This window comes from Mustela lutreola, chromosome X (genome assembly GCF_030435805.1).
Source record: "Mustela lutreola isolate mMusLut2 chromosome X, mMusLut2.pri, whole genome shotgun sequence".
NCBI lineage: Eukaryota > Metazoa > Chordata > Mammalia > Carnivora > Mustelidae > Mustela > Mustela lutreola.
The window spans coordinates 47,176,261-47,199,990 of NC_081308.1; the positions used below are offsets into that span (position 1 = coordinate 47,176,261).

Here is a 23,730-nt window from a genome sequence, read left to right on the forward strand (position 1 = left end):
CATGACAGATGGTTCTCCATCTCCTCACTTTCAATCCGCAGGAGTCTTTAAGTCTAAAATGCATAGACTTTTGACATGATAGTAAATCTCTTTCCAAAACCGATGTCTTAAATTATACTCTCATTATCAATGCATGAGAGTGCCCAATTCACCATATAGCCCCAATGTTGAGTACCTTCTACAAAATAACCATCTAGCTACAAAAAACATTTCTTATAGAAATATATAAAAATTATTAAAATATGTAATCCAAAAAGGTATAATTTTAAACATTTATAATCTTCTCTCTCAGAATCTATAATTGTTAACATTCTAGGATCTATATAACATTCCAGATGTCTTTATTTATAAACATTCAGGCACACAAACACAGAAATCAAGATCACCAGGTCCTCTAGCCTCACTTAGAAATAAAATCACTCTGCTTTCTCAATAATCTTTTGAGTATGTAATTGTCTGAAAAAGTATCCCAACTCTCAAGATTACATGCAAATTACTGACTTATAGAATGATATTTGGCTGAATAATATTCCACTGTATCAAGGTTCCATTAGTTACATATTCACTATTATTTCCAGATTGTATTTAATTACACACCTAACAATCTCCTAAAAGATAAAAGACATACAGTCTTCCTTAATATCTATAGCTCTGTACTTACTCCCCTCCCCAGAAGTGACCAGTGTTATCAGTTTGATCTGTGTCCTGTCATATACATATTATGTATATATACCAATATAGTTTTGCTTTTTTCATATATGTGGAATCATATTATTATACTGTTTTTTCAACTTGATTTCTGCACTTAACTTGTAAACTATTCAACATCAGTGAATAAAGATCTATGACCTCATTCCCTGAAATACTGAATTATGAGTATGTCTCTCAATGTATCACTCTTCTGTGCTCTGACATAACATTTACTCTTCCTTCAAGGGTACAACTTCTATGAAACCTTTCCTCCTGTGACATATTTATTGTGGTTTTTCTTCATTTTACTTATTTATGTGCCTCTGCCTCACATTTGACCAAAAGTTCTGCAAGAACAGAGAAGAGTTTATTCACACTTATATTTTAGTGTCTAGCATGAGACCTTGTCTGTGGAAGTATATTCAGTATTTCATATATGATCATGTTTAATAATATCCTCCCCTTTTCTTCTATAGATCGCCAGAGAACATGGGAAGCAGAGAAGAACATTGTCCTTTAATGCTATTACCTAGCAGTTTTTTTTATGTTTGTTTAGGAGAGCTCTCATAATTCTACAACTGCTAAAAATGATATGTATGAAAATTATACAACAACGATGAAAACTGTTTTAAGACATAATGTTAAGTGAAAAAAGCAGGTTAAAAATTTTAACACATCAAAACATACATATATACATACAAAGGAGATTAGGAAACACTGTAAAACATTTAGGGTGGAATTCACAGCAAAGTCCCTATTTTTTAAATTTTTTGTTCTTATTGTTTAGTGAAAAGGGGGATCCTTGTTTTTAATGAATAGTCATTATCCAGATTCCAAAGATCATAAAGTTCTAAAGGGAACCAAAAGCTGTAACATCAAAAATATTCACCACTCAGATGAACACTTAGAAACATTTTCCCATCAACATATGATGGAATATTATTTGGTTTAAAAGGAAAGAAATTCTGTCACATGTTACAACATGGATAAATCTTGAGGAAACTGTGCTAAGTGCAATAAGTCAGTCACAAAAAGACAAATAATGTTTAATTCCATTTAGATGAGGCACCTAAAGTGGTTAAAATCATAGGGAAAGAAGGGTGCCTAGGTGGTTCAGTAAGTTAAGTGTCTGCCTTTAGCTCAGGTCATTATCTCAGGGTCCTTGGATGGAGTCCCACATCAGGCTCCCTGCTCGGTGGGAAGCCTGCTTCTCCTTATCCCTCTGCTGTTCCCCCTGCTTGTGCTCTCTCTCTCCCTTGCTCTCTGTCAAATAAATAGATAAATAAATAAAAATCTTCTAAAAAAATCATAGGGAAAGAAAGTAGAACTGGGGTTGCCAAGGGCTAGAGGGGAGGGGAAAATGGAAAGATATCATTTAATGGGTACAGAGTTTCAGTTTTACAAGATGAAGAATAATGAAGATGGATGATGGTGATGGGTACACAACACTATGAATGTATTTAATACCACTGAACTACACACTTAAAATGATTAAGATGGTAAATTTTATGTTATATATATATATTTTCGTAACTGAGTTTTTATTGGTTGTTCTGAGGATCAGTACAGACATTTCAATTTTGTACACAATTCCTAATGTACGTACCAAAAATCTAAAAAATCACGTAGTTGTGATTCTTTTCTAAAAGTTATTCCAGTGACCTTCCAGCTTAAAATTTGGAGGCAATTTTCCTTAACAGTGTATCAAGTACCAATAGATTCAAATGCTGATACACTGTTACAGTGTTAAGTCCCATTAATTCATAATTTAATATCATATACACTACATACTCAAATTTTCAATCTTGCACAGCACATTAACAGAGTTACTAGGAAAACTGGACTACCACAACCAAGATGTTACAGAGTGCACAAGAATTCTGACAGAGAGAGCCAAGATCTAGGAGTGGTTTTCTTTAGGCAACAATTCTACCAAAACAACATGGGAAAAGGAGTAATTTAAAAGATTCAAGACATATCAAATGCACGACTGACTCCAAATTGCCATTTAGTATGCTTGGTATTACAGGATATAAAAAACTACCCCATCTATGGATGTTGAGCTGACACCCAAGACAATCAAAGCCTCCCACATTCAATACCCCACTATTTTCTGGTTGTACCAAAAAATAAACAACCAGCAAATGATTTCACCTCTTAAAAAAAAGCATTTACACTTAAAAAATGGGATGAGGTGGGATTCTGTCCTTCTTAAAAATGTTTCTAGAGCTACTAAAAAACTTGCATTTACAAAATAGTTGATAAAAATATTCCTCTGGTTTGTACAAGAAGGGAGACAGGGACCACTGATAAGACATGGTATGTGATATTAATCAGAGTTGGCTTCTTTCTCTCCTGCTTCATTGGATACTGGACTCTCCTCATTTTTTATTTCTCCATTTTCGGCAGGTAAGTGTTCTTTCATTTCTTGGTTAGCCACTTCAGCCTATTTTCCCTTTGCTCCCCTTTTCTCCTATGTTTGCACTTTTTTGTCTGAAGATTTATCCTTTGCTGCCGCCTTCTTGGGCTTCACTTCCTTTCTTAGGCACAGGCTTCGCAGACAACCCCGCCGACCTCCTCTTGGGCTCCTCCTTCGCCGCGCCCTCAGCGGAGCTCACCTTCCTCTTGGGCATCATGGTGGTGGGGCAGGCACGAGCCCGGTGGCTGAGGGCCGCCGCGCGCCCAGAGCCTTCGCGAAGCTGGGCTGTCTGGCCACTGCCGCTCCTCCCGCAGGAGCTGCTGCAACGTGCGGGGGGGGGGGGGGGGGGAACCAGATGGAACTGGATTGAGAGCCCGCCCCCCTTATGCTATATATATTTTATCACAATAAAAAAGGGAAGGAAAATTTATTCTCCATCTAAACAGTATCTCCTACTTAACATTAAAATCTCTCCCTACTCACTATGTGAATTTCTTTCTTTGTGAGTCAGTGCCTTTGCAAACAGCTGAAAGTACAATGGAAATCAAAAAGTGAATGAGCAAAATCTATCATAAAGGTCAAGATTTCCTTAAGTCAAGGGAAATGATGGAGGACTGTGTACATCATGCTAGAAGTCATGGAACAAGAGATCTAGTACAGTTAGTGTTCAACAACAGTGGAAGAAAGAATTATGAAAGATGTTAGGAAAGGCACTTGGAAAAATAATGATTTGAATATAAAAAGAAATTAAGCCCTTTGGGAAAATAAAGCCCAAGTACATTTTTTTAAATGAAAAACAACCCTTTTTCTAATTATGCTAGAAAGTTAGATGTAAAGTAATGGATACTAGATTGTGCTACCACATAACTAGTTAGGAAAACTTATGTTCCCAAAAAGAAGTGCTGATTTCATGCTTTATTTGCTTAAAAAAAAAAAAAAATCTACGGAGAGAGTTCTATTCCAGATAAGACGGAGTAAACATACTACCTTATTCCCATTGGAAGTTTGTCATAAAACCTAGGAGCAACTATTTGAAGACTGTGAAAAAGTAAACAGTGGCAGGAGGACTGGGGAAGAAGACCAGAATTCAAAGTATCACAGAATCATGTGTGAGTTTCGCATTTCTTTTTCTTGCAGTATCCCTTGGTGTGGACAGACTGCAGCCTAACACCTGGAAGCATACACTGATGTGGACAGAGAGCACCAGGGGAAACCTAAGTTTAGTTCTGGCTTAAAATGGGAAAGGGGTTCTTGAAAACTCAAGAAAGTATGCGGAAACACCCCCAAATTTTTTTCTTTTCCTTTTGTCTGTTCTCATGTGTACCAGCCTGAAACAAACTTAATGTAGCAGCATGGCAACCTTCTTCTCCAATCAGAGAAGCAGCAGTCTCAGTAGGGTATGGCAAACCTTTGATGCTTTTCCTCTCTTTCTATCCTTCTGCTGGTTAGCCCCAGACACTGAGAAAGGGTGGAACCATATGAACTAGAAGTACTGAAGAGATAATAGAGAGGGAACAACAGAATGGGTGGATCTGACACTAAACAGCAGACAATAGACTCTGAGAACTGAAGAAATAAACAACCAAACAAGTCCCAGACTGGATACTGAGTGGGTAGCATACACATGGGACCAAGCCAAATAAGTTTGCAAACTTTGAAAATTGCATTGACAATGATACCACTGCCCACAGAAGGATGGTAAGAACCTGTGGTCTGAACCTAAATGGGTCAATTGCCTCCTAAAACAGAACTGTAAACATTCCCTATTATATTGAAACAAGACCAAGAATTTCAATGCCAAGATGACAAACATGCTGGAATTATCTGACAAAGACATCAAAGCAGCTTTATAAAAGTGCTTGAAAGTAAGGTGAACACTTCTGAAACAAAAAAGAAAGACAGAAAGCCTCTGCAAAAAAAGATCATATGTAAAGAAGAACTAAATGGAAATTTTAGAACTTAACAATTCATAACCAAATTCATAACCAAAATTTAAAAAAACCTCATTGGATGGGCTCTATAGCAGACCAGAGATGACCAAGGAAAGAGTCAATGAAATTGATGATAAATCAAAAGAAATTATCCAGTGTGAAAATCAGTGATAAAAATGAAATTTTACTGAAAAATATAGAGCCTCAAGGATACACAGGAATACCAAAATTTCTAACATTGGTGTCATTATACTCATGGAAGGAAAAGAAAACATGGAACAGGACAACTATTTGAAAAAAATAGCTGAAAACTTTTCAAACTTAGTAAAAGACATACTTAGATATTCAATTAGCTTAGAAAACTCTGAACAGCATAAATTCAAAGAAATCTCTGCAAGAAATCACTGGCAAATTCTACCAATTAAAGAGGAAAAACTAATTCTACACAATCTTTCCCCCCAAAAAGAGAAGAACACTTGCCAACTCATTTGAGTCCAGCATTACCCTGATACACCAAACCAGACAAAGACAGCACACACACAAAAAAAAAACCCTATAGACCAATATTCCTCAAGAAAATAAATGCAAAAATGTTAAATAAAGTACTATTCAAATCCAATAATATAAGAAAGGAAGTATACCTTCAGCACATCCTGGGAATGCAAAGAAGGTTCAATATTCAAAAGAAGAAGAAAGAAGAAAAAGCACATGAGCTTATCAGTAGATGCAAAAAAATACATTTGACAAAACAGACCATTCTTTAATGACAAGTACTCTTAGTAAAAGAGGAGCATAACTTCCTCAGCCTGATAATGTACATTGACAAAAACTATAGCTAATATAAAACTTAATGCTGACTGAATGCTCTTCCCAAGGATTGAGAACATGAGAAAAAGATATAGCCTCTCTCATCACTCCTAATCACCATTGTTTGGAAATCCTAGATGGTGCAGTAAGAAAAAAAAAAAAGGCAAAGAGACTAGAAAAGAAATAAAACTGTCCTGATTCACAGCCAATTGATCATCTACACAGAAATACCAAGAAATCTACTAAAAAACTTCTTGTGAGTTTAGGAAGGTTGCAGGATACAAGGTCAACACACAAAAAACAATCATATTTTAATACAGTAGCAATGAACAATTAGAAATTGAAATAAAAAAACCAAATAGGTACCTTAATTATAAAATACTTAAATGTAAAAAATGTATGGGGCTTGTCCTAGCCTCAGCAATCAGAAAATAAAAAGAAATAACAAGGCATACAAATTGGCAAAGAAGTCAAACTCTCACTCTTTGCAGATGACATGATCCTCTATGTGGAAAACTCCAAAGACTCCACCCCAATATTGCTAGAACTCATACAGGAATTCAGCAAAGTGGCAGGATATAAAATCAATGCACAGAAATCAGTTGCATTTCTGTACACCAATAATGAAGCAGCAGAGAAAGAAATAAGGAGTTACAATTGCACCCAAAATACCTAGGAATAAACCTAACCAAAGAGGCAAAGTATCTGTACTCATAAAACTATAGAATAATCATGAAAGAAATTGAGGAAGGCACAAAGAAATGGAAAAATATTCGATGCTCACAGACTGGAAGAACAGATGTTGTTAAAAATGTCAACGCCACCTAGAGCAATCTACAGATTTAGGTCAATCCCTATCAAAATACCATCAACTTTTATCACAGAACTGGAACAAATAATCCTAAAAGTGTATGGAATCAGAAAAAACCCTGAATAGCCAAAGGAATGTTGAAAAAAACTAAAGATAGTGGCATCACAATTCTATACTTCAAGCTGTATTACAAAGCTGTCATCATCAAGACAGCATGGTACTGGCACAAAAACAGACACATAGATCAATGGAACAGAACAGAGAACTCAGGAATGGACCCTCACTCTATGGTCAACTAATCTTTGACAAAGCAGGAAAGAATATCAATGGGAAAATTTCTTTCACAAATGGTGTTGGGAAAACTAGAGAGCAACATACAAAAGAATGAAACTTGAGCACTTTTCACACCATATACAAAAATAAATTCAAAATGGATGAAAGACCTCAATGTGAGACAGGAATCCATCAAAATCCTATAGGAGAATATAGGTAGCAACTCCCTGACCTCAGCCACAGCAGCATCTTGCTGGACACATCTCCAAAGGCAAGAATGAACTATTGGGACTTCATCAAAATAAAAAGCTTTTACACAGCAAGAAACAGTCAACAAAACCAAAAGACAATTGAAAGAATGGGAGAAGATACTTGCAAATGACATATCAGATAAAAGGCTACTGTCCAAAATTTATAAAGAATGTATCAAACTTAATACCCAAAAAACAAATAATCCAATCAAGAAATGGGCAGAAGACATGAACAGACATTTCTGCAAAGAAGACCTCCAAATGGCCAACACACCATAACAAAGTGCTCAATATCAATCAGCATCAGGGAAATACAAATCAAAACCACAATGAGATACCACTGCACATCAGTCAGAATAGCTAAAATTAACAAATCAGGAAACAACAGATGACAGATGTTGGGGAGGATGTGGAGAAAGAGGAACCCTCCTACACTGTTGGTGGGAATGCAAGCTGGTGCAGCCACTTTGGAAAACAGTATGGAGGTTCCTCAAAAAGTTGAAAAAAGAGCTACCCTATGATGCAGCAATTGCAATACCGGGTATTTACTCCAAAGATACAAATGTAGTGATCTGAAGGGGCACTTGCATCCCAATGTTTATAGCAGCCATGTCCACAATAGCCAAACTGTGGAAAGAGCCCAGATGTCCACTGACAGATAAATGGATGAAGAAGATGTGGTGTGTGTGTGTGTGTGTGTGTGTATGGATGTGTGTGTGTGTGTGTGTGTATTATGTGTGTGTGTGTGTGTGTATGGATGTGTGTGTGTGTGTGTGTGTGTATTATGTGTGTGTGTGTGTATTATGTGTGTGTGTTTGTATATATAATACATATATACACACATCCATCATACACATTCACACATAGACATATATATGATGTATATATTTAAAGAAGAACTAATTCCTATTCTCCTGAAACTGTTCCAAAAAATAGAAATGGAAGGAAAACTTCCAAACTCATTTTATGAGGCCAGCATCACCTTGATCCCAAAACCAGACAAGGATCCCATCAAAAAAGAGAGCTATAGACCAATATCCTTGATGAACACAGATGCGAAAATTCTCACCAAAATACTAGCCAATAGGATTCAACAGTACATTAAAAGGATTATTCACCACGACCAAGTGGGATTTATTCCAGGGCTACAAGGTTGGTTCAACATCTGCAAATCAATCAGTGTGATACAACACATCAATAAAAGAAAGAACAAGAACTATATGATACTCTCAATAGATGCTGAAAAAGCATGTGACAAAGTACAGCATCCCTTCTGATCAAAACTCTTCAAAGTGTAGGGATAGAGGGCACATACCTCAATATCATCAAAGCCATCTATGAAAAACCCACCGCAAATATCATTCTCAATGGAGAAAAACTGAAAGCTTTTCCGCTAAGGTCAGGAACACGGCAGGGATGTCCATTATCACCACTGCTATTCCATATAGTACTAGAAGTCCTAGCCTTAGCAATCAGACAACAAAAGGAAATTAAAGGCATCCAAATCGGCAAAGAAGAAGTCAAACTATCACTCTTCGCAGATGATATGATACTATATGTGGAAAACCCAAAAGACTCCACTCCAAAACTGCTAGAAATTGTACAGGAATTCAATAAAGTATCAGGATATAAAATCAATGCACAGAAATCAGTTGCATTTCTCTACACCAACAGCAAGACAGAAGAAAGAGAAATTAAGGAGTCAATCCCATTTACAATTGCACCCAAAACCATAAGATACCTAGGAATAAACCTAACCAAAGAGGCACAGAATCTATACTCAGAAAACTATAAAGTACTCATGAAAGAAATTGAGGAAGACACAAAGAAATGGAAAAATGTTCCATGCTCCTGGATTGGAAGAATAAATATTGTGAAAATGTCTATGCTACCTAAAGCAAACTACACATTTAATGCAATTCCTATCAAAGTACCACCCATCCTTTTCAAAGAAAAGGAACAAATAATCCTGAAATTTATTTGGAACCAGAAAAGACCTCAAATAGCCACAAGAATATTGAAAAAGAAAGCCAAAGGTGGTGGCATCACAATTCCGGACTTCAAGCTGTATTACAAAGCTGTCATCATCAAGACAGCATGGTACTGGCACAAAAACAGACACATAGATCAATGGAACAGAAGAGAAAGCCCAGAAATAGACCCTCAACTCTATGGTCAACTAATCTTCGACAAAGCAGGAAAGAATGTCCAATGGAAAAAAGACAGCCTCTTCAATAAATTGTGTTGGGAAAACAGGACAGCCACATGCAGAAAAATGAAATTGGACCATTTCCTCACACCACACACGAAAATAGACTCAAAATGGATGAAGGACCTAAATGTGAGAAAGGAATCCATCAAAATCCTTGAGGAGAACACGGGCAGCAACCTCTTCGACCTCAGCCGCAGCAACATCTTCCTAGGAACATCGCCAAAGGCAAGGGAAGCAAGGGCAAAAATGAACTATTGGGATTTTATCAAGACCAAAAGCTTTTGCACAGCAAAGGAAACAGTTAACAAAAGCAAAAGACAACTGACAGAATGGGAGAAGATATTTGCAAATGACATATCAGATAAAGGACTAGTGTCCAAAATCTAGAAAGAATTTAGCAAACTCAACACCCAAAGAACAAATAATCCAATCAAGAAATGGGCAGAGGACAGGAACAGACATTTCTGCAAAGAAGACATCCAGATGGCCAAACGACACATGAAAAAGTGTTCCATGTCACTCGGCATCAGGGAAATACAAATCAAAATCACAATGAGATACCACCTCACACCAGTAAGAATGGCTAAAATTAACAAGTCAGGAAATGACAGATGCTGGAGAGGATGCGGAGAAAGGGGAATCCTTCTACACTGTTGGTGGAAATGCAAGCTGGTGCAGCCACTCTGGAAAACAGCATGGAGGTTTCTCAAAATGTTGAAAATAGAACTGCCCTATGACCCAGCAATTGCACTATGGGGTATTTACCATAAAGATACAAACGTAGTGATCCGAAAGGTTATGTGCACCCGAATGTTTACAGCCGCAATGTCCACAATAGCCAAACTTTTGAAAGAACCTAGATGTCCATCAACAGATGAATGGATAAAGAAGATTTGGTATATATACATAATGGAATACTATGCAGCCATCCAAAGAAATGGAATCGGGATGCCTGGGTGGCTCAGTTCGTTAAGCAGCTGCCTTCGGCTCAGGTCATGATCCCAGCGTCCTGGGATCAAGTCCCGCATCGGGCTCCTTGCTCGGCAGGGAGCCTGCTTCTCCCTCTGCCTCTGCCTGCCATTCTGTCTGCCTGTACTCGCTCTCTCTCCCTCTCTCTCTGACAAATAAATAATCTTAAAAAAAAAAAAAAGAAATGGAATCTTGCCATTTGCGACAACGTGGATGGAACTAGATCGTATCATGCTTAGCGAGATAAGTCAATCCGAGAAAGACAACTATCATAAGATCTCCCTGATATGAGGAAGTGGTGATGCAATATGGGGGCTTAAGGGGGTAGGAGAAGAATCAATGAAACAAGATGGGATTGGGAGGGAGACAAACCATAAGTGACTCTTAATCTCACAAAACAAACTGAGGGTTGCTGGGGGGAGGGGGGGTGGGAGAAGGGCGGTGGGGTTATGGACATTGGGGAGGGTATGTGCTTTGGTGAGTGCTGTGAAGTATGTAAACCTGGCGATTCACAGACCTCTACCACTGGGGATAAAAATATATGTTTATAAAAAATAAAAAATTAAAAAAAAAAAAAGAATACAGTATATAGTACATTTAACATACAAAATATGGGTTGACAGTTTATGTCATCAGTAATGCATCCAAGCAACAATAGGCTATTAGTAGCTATGTTTGGGGGGGGGATAAAAATTATACATGGATTTTTTAAAAAGATTTTATGTATTTGTCAAATAGAGAGCAAAAGCACAGAGAGCTGAAGGCAGAGCAGGCAGAGGGAGAAGGAGCCTTCCTACTCAGCAAGGAGCCTGACGTGGGGACCCTGGGATCATGACCTGAGCTAAAGGCAGATCCTTAACTGACTAAGAAACCCAGGCATCCCTATACATGGATTTTTTACTGCATGGGGTGGGGGGGTCAGTTTCCCTAACTCCCATGTTATTAAAGTGTCAATCGTATATTTAATATAAGGAATTCCCATTAAAATCCCAGCAGGATTATTTTTATGGCTACAGAAAAGATTATTCTAAAATGATTATGGAGAGAGAAAGGAATTAGAATAGACAAAATAATTTTGAAAAAGATAAAGAAAAAGAAAATTGGAGGGATCACTACTTAATTTTGACTTACCATAAAGCTACAGTATTCAAGACAGAGTCTTATTTGCAAAGAAATAGACACATGGGTCAACTCAACAGAACAGTGTTCAAAAATAGACCCACACAAACAGCAATTTATGGAGAAAAGACAATCTTTTCAACGAAATGCTGAAAACAACTGAACATCCATATGCAAAATGTAAATAAAAACACCTGACAGGTTATACAAAATGAACTCAAAATGGATGATTTGTTCTAAATGTAAAATATAAAAGTATATCATTTTTATAAGAAAACAGGACAATATTAGCATACCTGCAGTTAGGCAAAGGATTTTTATATATGACACCAAATGCATGATCCATAACAGATGAAAATTTAAAACTTTTCCTTTGTAAAACATACTGTTAAGGGGTGCCTGGGTGGCTGAGTGGGTTAAAGCCTCTGTCTTCAGCTCACATCATGATCCCAGGGTCCTAGGATCGAGCCCCGCATCAGGCTCTCTGCTCAGCTGGGAGCCTGCTTCCTCCTCTCTCTCTGCCTCCCACTCTGCCTACTTGTGATCTCTCTGTCAAATAAATTAATTAATTAAATATTTTTTAAAAAGACACTGTTAAGAGAATGTAAACATGAACTATGGGCTGGGAGAAAATATTAGCAAACCAAATATCTGACAAAGGACTTTAAGCAAGAATATATAAAGAACTCTCAAAAATCGACAGTGAGTAAATAAACAACTCGTGTAAAAATGGACAAAAGACTGTTGAAGAACATTCACCAATAAGGGTTGATGAATGGCAAATACACACAAGAAAAAAGTGTTGATCATTACTCATTTGAGAAATTCAAATTAAAATTATGGATAACTACCACTATACCCCTTTTAGAATGGCTGTAAAAAAAATACTGACAGTAACAAGAACTAGGGAGGAATGGAACAGCCACACTGGAAAATGGTTTGGCAGGGGCTTATAAAGTTATAGTTAGATATGTACCTACCATATGACCCCGAAATCCCACTCCTAAGCATTCACACCAAGGAAATGAAAACTTTTGTTCATAAGAAAAAGTCCGGTATACAAATGTTTATAGCAACTCTATCCAAACCACCAAAAATTGGAAACAACTCAAATATCTTCCAGGGGTGAATAAATAAACATATTATGGTATAGCCACACAAGGTATACTACTTGGTAATAAAAGGAATGAATTATTGATATGTGTAATATGTAACAATTTAGAAGATTCCTGAAGGCATTATGTTGAAAGAAAAATGTTATTCTTAAAAGATTACATACTGTATGATTTCATTCATATGTTATTCTCTAAAAGATATAACTGTAGTGACAGAGAACAGACTGGTAGTTTGCAGGAGGTAGTGATGTTTGGGTGTGATTACAAAGGGATAGCATAAGAGATTTCTGGGGTGGTTTAATCTACACATGTGCTAAAAATTCACAGAACTATATACACACATATATAAACATTGGTTTTACTTTATGTTAATTTTTAAAATAAACTGAAAAACCCATAGTATAAGTATAAATTAAATTATTAGAAATGACAAATTCCCAGTAGAGCCCATATTTCATTATTAACAATGACATATTGATTTTTGTTTTATGTGGACCTTGTAGTCTTTTTCATTACCCATTAACCTCTACTAAGCAAAAACTTCTTTAAAGTATACATTGAAACAAATAGAAGAAAAGAAGGACATATTCTAGAGTGATAACTACAGCAAATTGTTTGTGAACAATGAGATTTTAAGTGGCTTTATTTTCTAAATTTTCCAGAATGAGCTTATATAACATTGATAATTAGTGGGGAAAAGCTAAAGAACCCTTTCAGCCCAGGCCTAGTATTGTTTTCAAAGGAAACTTTAGGGCTCTGGTCTGTAAGCATGGAGAAGACAAGCAGCTATAAGGAGAGAAGGTAGGTAGCACAGAGGAAAAAAAAATCAGATCTGCTGGTGGTACTAGTAAAGGTAAGAAAACTGGTGACTCTTAAGTAGAAGCCAACTTACCTGAGACTGTTTGAAAACATCCTTCCCAACCACATCCAGGTTTGAGGGGTCTTTGATGGAACTAACATACTCAGAAACAGCCTTGATCACCACATCACAGGGAGGAAGCACCAGCTGATGAGCTCGTACCTAAAAGAGATAAGATACCAAGGTACACTGACATCAGTGATGGATCACTAAGACAAAGAGTGAGGTAGGGGGCGCCTGGGTGGCTCAGTGGGTTAAAGCCTCTGCCTTCGGCTAAGGTCGTGATCCCAGGGTCCTGGGATCGAGCCCCACATCGGGCTCTCTGTTCCGTGGGGAGCCTGCTTCCTCCTCTCTTTGCCTGCCTCTCTGCCTACTTATGATCTCTGTCTGTCCAATAAATCAATAAAATCTTTAAAAAAAAAGAGTGAGGTAGGCCTAATACAGAGAATTCAAACTCAGTAAATGTACTGATAGTTAAAATCTTTTCTTTGAAAGTATTTTCCCCTGTAATTCTCAGTATACAACACTTGGAAAAGATCAAACAGTATGAAGAAAGATAACATCGTATCATTTATAATCCTACTATAGAGAGAGCCACTAGTTGATGACACTGTCATAATTCATCAGTTTTCTTTCATAATACCATTTGGCTGCTTCAATATTTTGCTATTAAAGGTAAGGTTTTAATTTATAGACCAGGTTTGGATCCCGATTTGAACTAACCACAAAAAAGCCTTTTTGGGACAATCAGGAAGATCTTAAAATGGACTAGATATTAAAATGTTACCAAGAGGGCTCCTGGGTGGCTCAGTGGGTTAAGCCTCTGCCTTCGGCTCAGATCATGATCTCAGAGTTCTGGGATCGAGTCCCGCATTGGGCTCTCTGCTCGGCAGGGAGCCTGCTTCCTCCTCTCTCTCTCTCTCTCTCTCTCTCTCTCTGTGCCTACTTGTCATCTCTCTCTGTTAAATAAATAAAATCTTTAAAAAAAATGTTACCAAGAAATTATCATTAATTTTGTTAAGAGTAGTAATAGCATTGTGCTCATGCATGAAAATGCCCTTATGTTTTAGAGATGCATATCGTAGAATGTGCAAGTAAAATGACTTGAGGTCCAGAATTTATTTTATAATACATTAGCAACAGAAACAAACAAATAAACAAAAACCAGCAAGTGTGGCTACATCTTGATAACTGTTGGAGCTAGAAGATGTTACAATAGTGACTGCCTATGCTATTATTTTCTCTATTTTTATCATGCTCGAAAATTTTTTAAATACAGGGATTTTTAATGCCATGATAAAAATTTAGGCATGATTTGTTGTTCACTTTCCAGTTATATAATTACAAGCTTCCTAAAATTATAATTAGTCAAAGAGTATAAACTTCTTAAAGACTTTTTATATAAAATTGTTTGGGCAAAAGTCTGTACCACTGATTCCTTCAACAAGTGTTTACTGTTTACTAACTAGGTACTGTCACAGGCACCAAGAATAAAGCAGTGAACAAGACAGAAAGATCGCTATCCCTATGCAAGCTTAAATTGCAGTGTAGGCATGTCAGGATAGGGTGAGGGGAGTCAAACAGAATAAAAAAGTAAAATGCATACTGTGAGATGTAGATAAGTGCTACGGAGAAAATCTAAGCAGAGGATGGCCTTGGGAATTCAAGTGTGTGCATGCATGTGCACAAGCACATAATATTAAATAAGATGGTCAGGAAAGGCCTCACTGAGAGAATGACATTTGAGAAAACCTCTTAAGAGTGAGGCACAAAGCTATGTGGGAGGGAAAAGCATCCCAAATAGAGGGAATAATAAGTACAAAGGTTCTACAAACAAAAGAAAAGAAGAGATGACATAATAACTGTAACAGAGGCCAGTGAGTACAGGACTTTGTAGGCCATGGTCACAATTGAGTGAGTGACATGAAGAGCCACTGGAGGATTTTGAATACAGAAGTAACATGATCTGAGTCAGTTTTTACCCTTCACTCTTGCTGTTGTACTGAGAATAGGTTTTGGGGAGGGAAGAGTGCAAACAGAAGACCAATAGTCAATAAGCTGTTCTAATAATCCAAGCAAGAAATAATGGTGGCTTGACCAGTGTAGTAGCAATGAAAATGGTGAGAAGTGGACATATATTAGAGGGAGAACTGATGGTATTTGCTGGCAGAAGAAATACAGGGTGTGAGAAAGAGAGCAAGAAGTCAAGGATGACCTGTGGTTTTTGGCCTGAGCAATTAGAAGGATGAGACTGCCATTAATAAAAATGGGGAAGGCTCTAGGAGGAACACATTTAGGTGAAAGATCACAAGTTTCCACTTAGATACACTTCCTTAAGATGTTTAGTAGGCTGTTAGATATTACAATCTGGAGTTCAAGAGGGATGTCAACACTAGAGATACAGATTTAGGAGTCATCAAGGGACTGGTGATACTTAAAGTCATGAGATTGGACGCTATTAATCACTAAGGCAAAATGTGTAGGGAGAACTGAGAGAAGGGACCAAGGACAGAATTCAGGGACACTCCAAACATAAGAAGTAGAGAAGAAGACAAAGAAGCAACAAAGGAAACAGTAGCAGCAGCCGGTGAAGCAGGAGGGAAACTAGAAGAGAGTGGTGTCCTTAAAGCCAAGTGAAGAACATGTTCTAAGGAAGAGGGAGTGAGCAATTGGGTCAAATGCCACTAACTGGTCAAGTAAGATGAAAACTGAGAACTGGCCATTAGATTTATTAACATCAAGGATTATGAACATCTGGACCTCATCAAGAACCATTTAAAACAGACTGCAGAAAGAATAGGGAAAGTGGATAACAAACAGTTCAAGTGTAGATGATTCTCTAGAGGATTTTGCTATAAGGGAAGGAAGAAATGTGGGCCATAGAGAAAAGGAAAGATGGAACAATAGCTTTGATGGAGGGAGTAAGGTCAAGAGCAGGATTTGCTTTATTTTTTTAAGATGGATGCATGGTTATAAATCTGATGGGAAAAATCCAATGAAGAGAGAAAAACTGATGATGCAGGAGAAAGAAGTAAGAATTGCAAAAGTGATGCCCTTCAGTTAGCAAGAGGGAATGTGATTTGGCATGTCAGTAGAGAGGTTGGCCTTAGATGGGAACATGGACAGGTCATCCACAGTTAACACAAGGCAAGCAGAACACGCGGGCACATAGATGCATGTAGGTGAGAAGATGAAAGGCTAGGAGCCGGTGAAGTGCTGTTTCAAATGCTTCCATTTCCTCAGTGAAATGGGAAGCTAGCTCATGAGCTGACAGTGAGCAAGGAGGAGGGAGTATCAGCAGCTTGAGGAGAGAGGGAAAGGTATGAACTAGCAGAGTGAAAGAATTAGAGAAAAGTTATATATTCACCAACTTACACTACCACCAGAAACGTATGGGAGTATCAGTTTCAACATAGCCTCGACAGGAGTGGACAGACTCGTTTTTCAGGATCTGCCAAACTGTTAGGTTAAAAAAAAATATTTGATTTACATGTGTGATCACTCGGAAGATTTAACACCTATCTAGTCATACTATTGACCACTATATTTCTTCTTTTGTGAACTGTCCACTTCAGTCTTTCGCTCATTATCTCATTTACTGGGGTATTAGTATTTTACTTCATAGGTTTATATGAATCCTTAAGATATTAAGGGTATTGTCTTGAAGAGATGGTGCTGGGAAAACTGGACAGGTATATGAAGAAGAAAGAAACTTGTCCATTCTCTTACACCATACACAAAAAGAAACTCAAAATGGATTAAAGACTTAAATGTGAGACCTGAAACCATAAAAATCCTTGAAGACGGCACAGGGAGTAATCTGTTTGACAATGGCTATAACAACATTGTTCTAGACATGACTCCTGAGGCAAGGGAAACAAAAGGAAAAATAAACTATTGGGACTACAAAATAAAAAGCTTCTGTGCAGTAAAGGAAATAATCAACAGAATGAAAAGGCAACCTATAACTGAATGGAAGAAGATGTTTGCAAATGACATATATGATAAGGGGTTTATATCTAAAATATAGAACGAACTGATATAACTCAATACCCCCAAAAGACAAATAATCCAATTACAAATGGGCAGAAGACATGAACAGAGATTTCTCCAAAGAAGACATGAAGGTGGCCAACAGACACATGAAAAGATGCTCAATATCACTTAACATCAGGGAACTGCAAATCAAAACTAACAATGAGAATCACCTCACACCTCTCAGAATGGCTGAAATCAAAAACACAATGAACAACAGGTGTTGGTGAGGATGCGGAAAAAAAGGAACCCTCCTGCACTGTTGGTGGGAATGCAAAGTGGTGCTGGCACTGTGGAAAACAGTATGGAGTTTTCTCAAAAAGTTAAAAATAGAACTGCCTTACAATCCAGTAATGGCACTACTGGGTATTACACAAAGAACATGAAAACACTAATTAAAAACTATATATGTACTCCTATGTTTATTATAGTACTATTTATAATAGCCATATTATGGAAGCAGCCCAAATGTCCATCAACAGATAAATGGATAAAGAAAATGTGGTATGTATGTATGTGTGTGTGTGTGTATGTATGTGGGTGTTATGTGTATGTGTGTGTGTGTGTATATAAATATATATATATATATATGTGTATATATATATATATATATATATATATATATATATATATATTCAGCCATAAAAAGGAATGAAATCTTGCCATTTGCAATGACATGGATGGAGCTATAAAGTATACTGCTATGTATACACTGCTAAGTGAAATAAATCAGTCAGAGAAAGACAAATACCAATGATTTCCCTCATATGTGGAATTTAAGTAAGAAAAAAATGAACAAAGCAAAAAAAAAAAGAGAGAGAGAGACAAATCAAGAAACAGACTCTTAACTGTAGAGAATTGATGGTTGCCAGAGACAGGGATGGGTGTGGAGATGGATTACATAGGTGATGGTGACTAAGGAGTGTACTTGTCTGGGTGAGCACTTGATGCGTGGAATTATTGAATCACTATACTGTATACCTCAAAGTAATATAATACTGTGTGTTAACTATACTGGAAAAAGATATTAAGGGTACTGATCATAATTATAATTTCTGTATTTGAAATATTTTAAGCCTAATGAAAGGTAATTATTCTATCAAAACTCCAATGGAAAAAACCTGATATCCCCTAGGCATGGATGTATAGGCAGGAAATGGGGGCACTTTACCTTAAGTGATGCAAGGGGATGCTCTGGTCCCAAGAGGCTCCAGTGAAAAGCAGCCAGGTCCTCATCTGGAAGAATGTGGTTACCTATAAAGTACATTTGTCATTTATTGACTGTGTAAATGTTTTCATAGAACCTCCAGGCCATGAAAGGGCTTCTGGGAAAGAAAATAATCAAATAATTCACAGAGGTGCAGATTCTCAATGTAGTATCTATAGTATCTATGTGTTGATTACTTACTATGTATCACATGCATTATATGTTTTATTATTATAATAACCATGCCTAAGAGTATTATTATCCCCATTTTACAGATAAGGAAACAGAGGTTCAGACAAGTTTGGTGACATAGCCCAAAGTAGCTTGGTTAATAAGTGCCCCCACCAGGATAAGAAGCAAGCTCTAAAGCCCATGCTATTATCTCTCATCTAGTCATTCTGCCTTTTATAATAGCACCCACAATTACTGACTGCCTACTAAGTGCTGGGCATTTTATACGTCTCATTTCATTTAATTCTGTCAATAACACAATGAGGTATACTATTCCATTTCACAGATGAAGAAATTGAAACCAGGGAGGTGTGACTTCAGCGATTTGTCACAGGCCTAATTCTATGACTTGTGCTAACTCCATTAGATGTGCCAAACTCAAATCCTTTGGGATTATAAGCAGAGGTTACACCTGAGACAATATATTAACCTTCATGCTTAGAAAGCCACCTGAAAACATAACTCTCCGGGTGCTTGGGTGGCTCAGGTGTTAAAGCGTCCAACTCTTGGTTTCAGATCAGGTCATGATCTCAGGATCCAGGACTGAGCCCCGTATCAGGTTCTGCATTCTGCAGAAGTCTGCTTTAAGATTCTCTCTCCCAGGGGTGCCTGGGTGGCTCAGTGGGTTAAGCCTCTGCCTTCAGCTCAGGTCACAAGCCCAGGGTCCTGGGATCGAACCCCGCATCGAGCTCTCTGCTCCGCAGAGAGCCTGCTTCTTCCTCTCTCTCTGCCTGCCTCTCTGCCTACTTGTGATCTCTGTCTGTCAAATAAATAAAATCTTAAAAAAAAAAAAAGATTCTCTCTCCCTCTCCTGCTGCCCCTCCCCCACCTGCCTTTTCTCTCTCTCTCAAATAGAGAAATCTTAAAAAAAAAACAACAACCAACTCTCTGGAGTTTACTTTTTTTTTAAGATTTTATTTATTTATTTGACAGACAGAGATCACAGGTAGGCAGAGAGACAGGCAGAGAGAGGAGGAAGCAGGCTCCCTGCTGAGCAGAGAGCCCGATGCGGGGCTCGATCCCAGGACCCTGGGATCATGACCTGAGCTGAAGGCAGAGGCTTTAACCCACTGAGCCACCCAGGCACCCCTGGAGTTTACTTCTGAATGCATCTTTAAAAGATAAATTGATGGATGGCTAGAATGGACACATATATGATAAAGCAAGTATAGGAAAATGTTAATGGCAGAATGTAGGTGGTAGATACAGGATATATAGGATTTTCACTACCAAATTCTTTTAATTTTGCTGTGTGTTTGGAAATTCTTATAATACAATGTTAGCACAATAGAAAAAGAAAAAACATATACAACAAATTGTGTTCTTTATCTAAACTGAGACAGCAGGAAAGAAATGCTAATGCTCTGAATAGGGAACCAAAACTATCTGGGGCTAGTAAAACATTTGGCCTAAGACAGTACTCTGTATAAAATGTTATGGAATTTAAGAAAAAAAGTTTTACAAAAATCAAAATAATTTTCTACGATGTCCTATATTAAATTCATAAGACAAACATGCTGAGTTTCTAATAAGAAGCCCAAAAGCCTGCTGGGTTTTCCCCAGTAGAGTGTTTAGCATGTGGACTTTAAAAAGATAAATTCAATTATGACAGGCTAAATTGCTGATCTTTGTGTCTTAACACTGGAACAGGAAACTTCACCAATCAGAGCCCGTTCTTGGATACCTACCTAGCAGTGCAGCAAATATGGGAAAATTCATTCGCTTCAAGCCCAGCTGCTTGGCTACCTCCTGCATCAGGAACTGATTGGTAGTGAGATTCTTCCCATTCCAGCTCAGCTTCAGAGCATGGGAACTGTAGTAAGAAGGAATATTGTAGAGAGCATACTCGGAATCATGGGCAAGAAGGCCATGGAAGCCATTTTCCCTGAAAAAAGCCACCACTTCCAAATGGTGATCTTCAAGGCTCTGAAAGACCTAGGAGGGAAGAAGAGAGGAACATGTCATGTAACAGAAACTGACTATTATTCGGTTAGAGTCCAGAAAGTTAGAAACAGACTTTTGTAGTTGAAATTTAAGATCACTCTTGAGATCTAAGATCATTGCTCAACACAATACTCAACAACAACAAAAGTGTCTCCCAGATTCAAACTTGATTATTCCTACTATAAACAAAGATAGTATTATCTATGTTTTCATTGAGATGCCCAGTGCTTTCATGAAACTGTGGTGTGAGGCATTTCAAGAGAATAAAGAACTTAACATGGTATATATTACTTAAGTTTCTGCTGCACACAGTAACAGAAGAAATCTTGGTTAGAAAGATAATAAAGCTATTATTTATTGCTCATCACCTTCTATATGCCTTCTATATGCCACATATACCTTACCTACATTATCTCATTGTCAGAACAACCAAGAATAAGTTAGGTATGGATGAAAAAACGTACATGTAGAAATAGACACAGGTTAAATTAACATAGTTAGAATCTGATTCTAAGTTCATCTTTTTTTTTTTTTTTTTTTTAAATCTAACACCTGTCAAAAAAATCCTTGCTTGTGGATACCTGGGTGGCTCAGTTGTTTAAGCCTCTGACTCTTGGCTCAGGTCATGATCTCATGGATGGTGAGATGGAGCTCCAGGTTGGACTCCATGCTCAGTAGGGAGTCTGCTTGAAAAGTCTCGCCCTCTGCCCCTCCCCCAACTCACCGGGGTTGGTGGGGGGTTGCTGCACTGTCTCTCTAAAATAAATAAATAAATCTAAAAAATCCTTGCTTGCTTTCTTAGGAACATCTTAGACCACAGAGAACTTCCAGCAGGTAGAGGTCAGAAACGTCATCCCATTTTGGAAATGGGAAAACTAAGTCTATGAGAGGTTGGCTGCCCCTAAAGCTGCATAATGAATGAGAGTACACAGGATTCAAACTCAGGCTGTTCTGAATCTGGAATGCACTTATTTCTACAGTACCAGGCTTCTTCCTAGGGAACATTATATTTCATGTAACAGAGGCAGACCCTTAAATGCCCTTCCGTTGTATGCCTCTATCCCTGCACTTAGAACATACTGAGATAATCTGCATACTGGCTATACCTTGCTAACTTCCTTGACTACAGAGACTTAATTTATCTCCTTATTCTTGATTCCAACATAAAACCTGGAGCATTACAATATGAATAATAATGGTTAACATACTGAATACATACTATGTGCTAAGCAGCATTCCAAGTACTCTGCATTCATTAACTCATTTAATATTCAATCTTATAAGGCCATATCTATTATTATCAGCTCCATTTTTACATTGCTATTCCTAAGGTCGCATGGCCAGAAGGAACAAAGCCTGGATTTTGGCTCTAGAACCTATGGACATAAATATTTTTGCTGACTCAACTAACCTATTTTATTTTCACTTAAATTAAAAAATAATGGATAAGGAAGATGTGGTCCATATACACTATGAAGTATTATGCCTCCATCAGAAAGGATGAATACCCAACTTTTGTTGCAACATGGACGGGACTGGAAGAGATTATGCTGAGTGAAATAACTCAAGCAGAGAGAGTCAATTATCATATGGTTTCACTTATTTGTGGAGCATAACAAATAGCATGGAGGACATGGGGAGTTAGAGAGGAGAAGGGAGTTGGGGGAAATTGGAAGGGGAGGTGAATCATGAGAGACTATGGACTCTGAAAAACAATCTGAGGGTTTTGGAGGGGTGGGGTATGGGAGGTTGGGGGAACCAGGTGGTGGGTATTAGAGAGGGCACGGATTGCATGGAGCACTGGGTGTGGTGCAAAAACAATGAATACTGTTATGCTGAAAAGAAATTAAAAATAAATAAATAATTACAAAATAATGGTAGTTTTCTGCAGCCTGACTGGAGTTTCAATGCATTAAGCTTCTGCTAGGCTATGGGAAGAGACTAGTCACAGCAGATAGTCATGTCACACATTAAGTCCACAAGGGGAGGGTCACTGATAAGCAGATAGCACACAATGTGTGTACATGTTTGTTTTCCAAGCAAAGGAACCAAAAATCCTTACTTTGTGCGGCAACATATTTACACCTAGAGTTATGATGAACTCCAATTGAGTCAGAGTAGGAGTATAGTTTATGCTGTCTACTGGTGCTAGTTTGTTCCAGCATACCTCTCATACGAGTCACTCATTGAGCATTCATCCGTACCAGGAGTAGTGCTAGGTATGGTACCTTCCATCTCTTCATCACAATCAGACCAAGTAGGTGTTACAAGTCCCATCTTACAGATGAGGAAACTGAGGCTCAGAGAAGCAACGTGCCTTGCTCAGGGCCACGGAGCATTCCAAATGTCCATCGACAGAAAAAATGGTTAAACAAAGTATTGCATAACCATACAAGGGAATATTATTTAGCTATAAAAAACAATGAAGTACTGATTCATGCTACAACATCAATGAACTTAAAAACAATATCGAGTGCAAGAAGCCAGACAAAAAGGCCACATATTATACAATTCCTTTTATATGAATTTTCCAGAATAGAAAAATCCACTGAGAGGGAAAAATAGATTAGTGGTTTCTAGGGACTGAGGGAAAAGGGAAATGAAGAATGACTGCTAGAAGGTACTGAGTTTCCTTTTGGGGTGTTAAAAATGTTCTGGAATTAGACAGTGATCATAGCTGCACAACTCTGTGACTACAACTTATACACCTTAAAAATGGTAAATTTTGGGGTGCCTGAGTGTCTCAATTGGTTGAGTGGCAGACTCTCGATTTCAGCTCAGGTCATGACCTCAGGATCCTGGGATCAAGCCCTGAGTCAGGCTCTGCACTCAGTGGAAGTCTGCTTAAGGATTCTTT

At 37.8% G+C, this 23,730-nt stretch overlaps 1 protein-coding gene and 1 pseudogene across 2 annotated transcripts in view; both read right to left on the reverse strand.

The window, feature by feature from the left end:
* Positions 1–23,730, reverse strand: part of FAM120C (family with sequence similarity 120 member C) — a 125,236-nt gene that overhangs the window by 81,411 nt on the left and 20,095 nt on the right. For both annotated transcript variants that reach the window (XM_059158762.1, XM_059158765.1), the window contains exons 2-4: positions 20,618–20,864; positions 18,663–18,745; positions 13,490–13,618 (exon numbers count right to left, since the gene is read on the reverse strand). In XM_059158762.1, coding sequence (XP_059014745.1) covers positions 13,490–13,618; positions 18,663–18,745; positions 20,618–20,864 — 459 coding nt within the window. The remainder of the gene's footprint in view (positions 1–13,489; positions 13,619–18,662; positions 18,746–20,617; positions 20,865–23,730) is intronic.
* On the reverse strand, positions 325–3,323 carry LOC131822252 (non-histone chromosomal protein HMG-14-like; annotated as a pseudogene).